At 33.0% G+C, this 5883-nt stretch overlaps 1 protein-coding gene across 11 annotated transcripts in view; it reads left to right on the forward strand.

The window, feature by feature from the left end:
* Positions 1 to 5427, forward strand: part of mask (multiple ankyrin repeats single KH domain) — a 58980-nt gene extending 53553 nt beyond the window's left edge. For all 11 annotated transcript variants that reach the window (XM_014415418.2, XM_014415426.2, XM_014415423.2 and 8 more), the window contains 4 exons: positions 514 to 727; positions 1502 to 1755; positions 4334 to 4492; positions 4581 to 5427. In XM_014415418.2, coding sequence (XP_014270904.1) covers positions 514 to 727; positions 1502 to 1755; positions 4334 to 4492; positions 4581 to 4607 — 654 coding nt within the window. In that variant the 3' untranslated portion in view covers positions 4608 to 5427. The remainder of the gene's footprint in view (positions 1 to 513; positions 728 to 1501; positions 1756 to 4333; positions 4493 to 4580) is intronic.
* The last annotated feature ends 456 nt before the right edge of the window (positions 5428 to 5883 follow it).

Here is a 5883-nt window from a genome sequence, read left to right on the forward strand (position 1 = left end):
AGGTATCAACATTCATAATAGAATATTTATATGGGACCATCTAGGTATCAACATACACAATAGAATATTGATATGGAACCATTTAGGTATCAACCTGCACAATTGCTTCTGGTAGTGAGGATACTAAAAATAAAAATATTCAAAGTTTTAAAGATTATATTTACTTTACCTACAGAAACCAGGAATCTATTATTTTTTTTTTAAATTCATTTTGAATGGTTCCATTCTCTCTAATGATTTCTCCGGCTTCAGAAAAAAAGTTTTTGATTTGGGGATTCAGGTTTGTTGCTAGCTGGTCTCGTTAGGGGCAATGCAATAATCAATATCAGCTCAGCAGTATGGTGATGGTGCAAAGGATCACTTAAAAAATAAATAAGGTTGTTTTGAAAAATAATAGGTTGACAATCTTTAGTAAATAGAGTTCTTGTAATTAAAAATAAATGATTCTTAATATTTTTCATAGCCCTAGATGAGTTATATTGCTGTATCTTATTGTTGTTTTTAAATTTATAGGTGCTTCCTCCAGGTACAGGGAACATTTCATTTGCAAGTGGCAAGTTCCCACCAAGGGCTGGTCAGGCTGGTGGTGTAGCAAGGTGGCCTTTCGCGGGGCCACCGCCACCTGCACCACAGCCCCCGCAACAGCCTCAGTATCAACCTGACCTGGACGCTGCGTCTTCACCTTCCTCACCTCAGCATGATGACAGAAAGATTCCGAGGCCCATAGGTACTTCTTTATTTCTCGAAATTAGCAATTAATAAAATCAATACAACAACCTTTTTAAGAGAATTACAAAATATTCCTTTATGGGCACAAGTTATTAGTAATCTGCCAATAATAGTTTTATTTTATTAATAAGAATGATAGAGGACAAACATTCTTAGGATCTTATTAACCCCTTCCTCTCCCCCCCCAAAAAAAAACTATATTATATAAGAATAAATTTATCATTCTTATTTACATTAAAATTCTTTGGTATCATAAATGCAACTCAATGGAAGTATTAGTTATATCTTCTTGGGGATTTTTATATACTATATATTTTCTAACATTACACTTAAAATTCATATTTTCAAAATATTATATGAACTGGTGTTGTTATTTTTTTCTTATTTTGGGTTCAATCTATTTTACATACTACAATTTTCAAATTAATTTGAAAACAAAGATAAATAACTTTTTTACCTTACTTTTAGATCTTCAGAGATGTCTGTAGATTGTCAATTTTAGATTTCTTTTATCATTGCCACACACAGTCCACAAAGAAATTATTTGCTATTGTTTCTATTTTAGTGCACTCGGTCGGTAATTTTATTTAACTATTTTCATTAGAGAGATGAAGGACAAACAGTTCATTATTTTTTTATTTTATGTATTTTTTATTATGTCTATTCTGTTTTTGTTATTAAGAATTGATTTACGGTTATCTAAAATGAATTCAATCTCTTAGACTATAGTAAAGTTTTCAGATTATAATTGAAGTTTTGGTTTCTGTTAAAGGAACCGAAAGGGCATCTTGGAAGAACTTTACATCAAGCCAAGAGGTAGAGATGACACCGTCCTGGATGATAGATGCCGCTGCTGGTAAAATTCCAGGCTGGAACGGAATCGTGGCCCCAGCCCCCGGGCAGGGTGGAGGCCTGGAGCGTGCAGCTCACCACATGTTCAGGCCTAATCCTCCCGCTGGGGTTCCATTCTCCAGGATACCAATACCTGATGATATCTCCCATATTATAGACACTCCACCTTACCAAGTTAGTGTTAACATTCATTCTTATGCATTTCACTATTTATTATTTATCCATTTAATTGAATATCAAATCTTACTCTTATTTGTATTGTATGCTCTAGCAGAGTCATAGGTTATCTGAAAATCAAATGTAGTATACATAGTTTGTCCAATTTAATTTTGTAGAGAATGTTCATCTTCAAAAAATGTGTAGTTTTTCGTCTTGAATAAACCATTAGAAATACTAGAGCAGGGACTTACTCGAGATATTTCTAATTCAGTATTGCAGTAAGTAAGGAAGGTACAAACTCTGACATTGAAATAGCTGCTATTCTCATCACCTTAAGAACACTGTTTAGAAAGGAAGACCAGAATGTTGTTATCTTCACTGACTCTCAAGCGGCTATCCTTGCTGTTTCAAACATGCCAGAAATTCTATCCAATGGAGTTTTGGAATGTAAATCCCTCCTCCACGACCAGACACTTCAAGGCACTGATGTGGTCCTACAGTGGATTCCGAGCCATTGTGGGAAACAAATAAGCAGGTAGTCTTGCCAGGCAAGGGGGAAAATTGCCAGTCTGTGCATCCAAGATCCTATGACTTGGTAAAAAGAATGATAAGGACCATAATTGAGGAGGAAACATAACCAGCACACATGGGAAGGGTAGAAAGGAAAAGATATAGGAGTTTGGGTCAAAACCCAATCCCAGCTGTTCTCCCAAGAAGAGATGTGGTGGCCTGCTACTGCCAAAGGACTAGCTACAATTACCTGCAGCGTCATCTCTACGAGATAGAATAGGCCTGGCTCAGGATCCCATGTGTGTGCTGTGCAATCAAGAGATAATGGATGGAGACCACCTAGAGACATGTCCTTCTTTGACAGAATTTAGAAGAAACAAACATTTGCTAATGAGCATTTTAAAAAATCTAATATATATTGGTCAGCAAGACATCTAGTTGTTGAACGACTGATGACTTCGGCATAAAAAAAAAGAAAATTCCAGTTTTTGATGTTTTTTATATTTTTTGTTGTGATATGGCTGGCAAAGCTGAAGTTGAGATTCAACACCCTAAAAGACATAAAGAATCGCTAAGAATAAAATCTATGAAATTTTCCTTAAAACCTACTCTTTTGAACCTTACTTGATTGGACTACTAGTTCACTTACCAAAATCACATCCCTTTGCTTATTATACTAAACTGATAGTATTTAGTTTTGATATCAGGTTAAGTAGTCATGATCTCTTCATGAAACTGGGTGAAAATGTTTTTTTAAAACCTTCCTTTAAAGAAGAAAATTTAATTAGAACTGTCATTTAATGCATTACATTATTAGAACTGGAAATAAGACTTAGTTACCAATATTTTGCCTGCGAGTGCCTACTAGTGAAATAAACTTAAATTACAATTTTAGTGAAAATGTATCAGAATTATGTAGTTTTTATTCATTTTTTCCCATTCTGTACTTAATTGACCTAGTTTTCTAAAATACCTATTTCCTTATCTACATGCTACAAACCTGTGTGGGTCTTGACCTCCTATAGAAAGACTCCCTGGGTCCACAACCTCTTAGTGCCATTGTACCAACTGTATTGGGGTTCATAACAAGGTGTTTTTATAAGGAGGGCTGCTGGCCTGATGGTTTTTTTCCTTATGTGGTTGCTAACTGAGGCTGTAGATATAAGCCTCTCTATAATCCCCAACATTTTATAATATGATTCAATGTATAAGATATAAGATGTTATGTGAGAAGATGGTCGTCAGAGGTGCAGTCAGTTTTAAGTTTTACTTATTAGTGTTTGTCTTAACTGACTGAATCCCTGACCATTTTGCCTATTTGATTTTATTTAGGCTCAAATAAAATTATTGCTATTTTTCATTACCAATGCCCCCTCAAATTTTTATGTAGTAAAAAACTCATAATATGCATATAACTTTTCCATCTTTGGTATTCTGTGGATCATTCCCAGATTTCAACCTTGAACTAAATTATGAACTTTTGGCATTTTAAAAAATAATAAATATTACCATTCATAAGGAAGGTAAACAACAAACTAAACTTAAAAGTGGAATGTAGAATTAAAAAGAAACAAGAATGCGAAATGGAATTATGGGAAAATAAAAATACCACACCTATTATTAGAAGTGAATGATTGATTGCAGCTTCTATAATATATATATTTTTTTTTTTAACAGAAATAAGTTGAATACGCAAATATATACATTTATTATCAAATATGCATAATAAAACTTAGCTAATTGCATGCATGGTAAACTGATTCATAAAGATTTTTTATAAATGGTTTAAAAAATGCATGCAAGCAAAGTAAACTAATCCATAAAAATCCAAACATTGGCCATAACTGACTCCAACCTAGACTACCTTCTCACTTTCAACAATCTCATAAAATGTGATGTGATTAATGAACTATTAGTTCATTTTAGTATTATAAAAGTTCTCTAAGAACTCAAATCTGTGAAGACTTGAATAAGATAGTTCTAATTTATTTTATATTAAATATAAATTAATGGCTACCACTTTTCATTATAAATTTTATGGGTTCCTTGTATAATTATATTTTAAATACTTATGTTGTTTCAGACTGGCCTAGACGGCAGCCAATACAATGGCGCACTCCTCCACAGCCTGCCTGTACTGGCACACTATGGCTCTACTGTTCCAGACATCCATGAGCCACAATGGGAGCCGACAAGGCTGCCTCCTATCCAGATCCAAGACCTCCATCCGGATAAGACTCATGTTAGTTTTATTTTTTCTTAGGCTCTTTATTTTTTTGGATAGTCTTTTTTTTAAACTGCTCATTCATGTTTTTTGTTTGTTTTTTTAGGGCTGGGCGGCAAAGTGGAACCATTAAGAGCACACTTGGAGTAATACCTAGTATATGCGGACAGGGTGGGGGACTGCTCCAGTGCGGTTGGTCAATACTTCACAGTGCTTTTTATTTTGTGTTGCTTTTTGCCCACACGCTAAGGGCAAATCCCCTTGTAAACCGCTGTTCCCACTATTATTTAAGAGGATTCATTTATTTTGTAAATATATTATCTATATATATATATAACTATCTTTCTCTTTTCTCTCTTCTCGAAATACGACTTATTTAAAAGAAAAGTCACAATGTAAGTTTGTTTATTACAAAAAAGATTGATATAAAAGAGCTGCCACTTATAGTTATGTGACTATATACATATAATATATATATAGATTACAATTTTGAAAAGAATGTTGGTATTTGATTATATTTCCCATTTTCAGGTAGTTAAGTGTAAATGCTTCTTGTACTATTTTACTTTTTCTTTTCCTTTTTTTTTCCTTTTTTTTTTTTTTTTAGTATATGGGATCTTATGGTCTTGTGTTTTTCTATTGTTTTAAACATATAAAGGAATTAAAATAAAAAAAAAGAAAGAAGCAAATATTTCAATATTGTGAACTGCTATACTATGTCTAGCTTGTCAAAGATGAAAAGAATGAAATAATTCTACTATTATACCACAGTAGTACGGCTGCGAATTTAGGGGTAATGGAGGGGCCTGGTCTGTCCCAGAATTAGTCAGGTTAGGAATTTAAATGTGCCAGAGCTGGTGAGAACTGGTTTCATCCAGAGCTAGCTCTTTTGGACAATTATGTATCTATATTGCTTGTACATGAAGACTAAAAATATATCTTTATGCACTGAATCCTTGTTTTAATAATGCTACCCTCTTTTGTTCGCATTATTAGCGATTGCGACTCGAAATTTGATCTTTATGAATTATGATAAAAATATCTATTTCTTCTTAATGTTTATAATAAATTAGAGATACTTCTTAATAGTTGTTTTAGAGGAAGCTGATGGAGAACTTTAATTCATGGGACAAATATATAACTAATTAGAACTTTACCCTAGTTTATTTTGCATTTACAGAATCATAGATTGGTTCTATGATATACTGGTAAAATAATTTATAGGAACCAGCAATATGCTGTTAAAAGCTAAGTTCATAGAAATATTTCAATTTGGGAGGAAGGACTAAGTATTTGAAACTTCTTAATAAACTAAAATATATATTTATAAACACCTATGCCTATGGTTATTTTTCAAATTAATTATGTGTAACACAGTGGTATGTCATTTGTAAAAAAAAAAAAAAAAA

The sequence above is a fragment of the Halyomorpha halys genome, unplaced genomic scaffold (genome assembly GCF_000696795.3).
Source record: "Halyomorpha halys isolate HHAL.00 unplaced genomic scaffold, Hhal_1.1 Scaffold100.1, whole genome shotgun sequence".
Taxonomy (NCBI): Eukaryota; Metazoa; Arthropoda; class Insecta; order Hemiptera; family Pentatomidae; genus Halyomorpha; species Halyomorpha halys.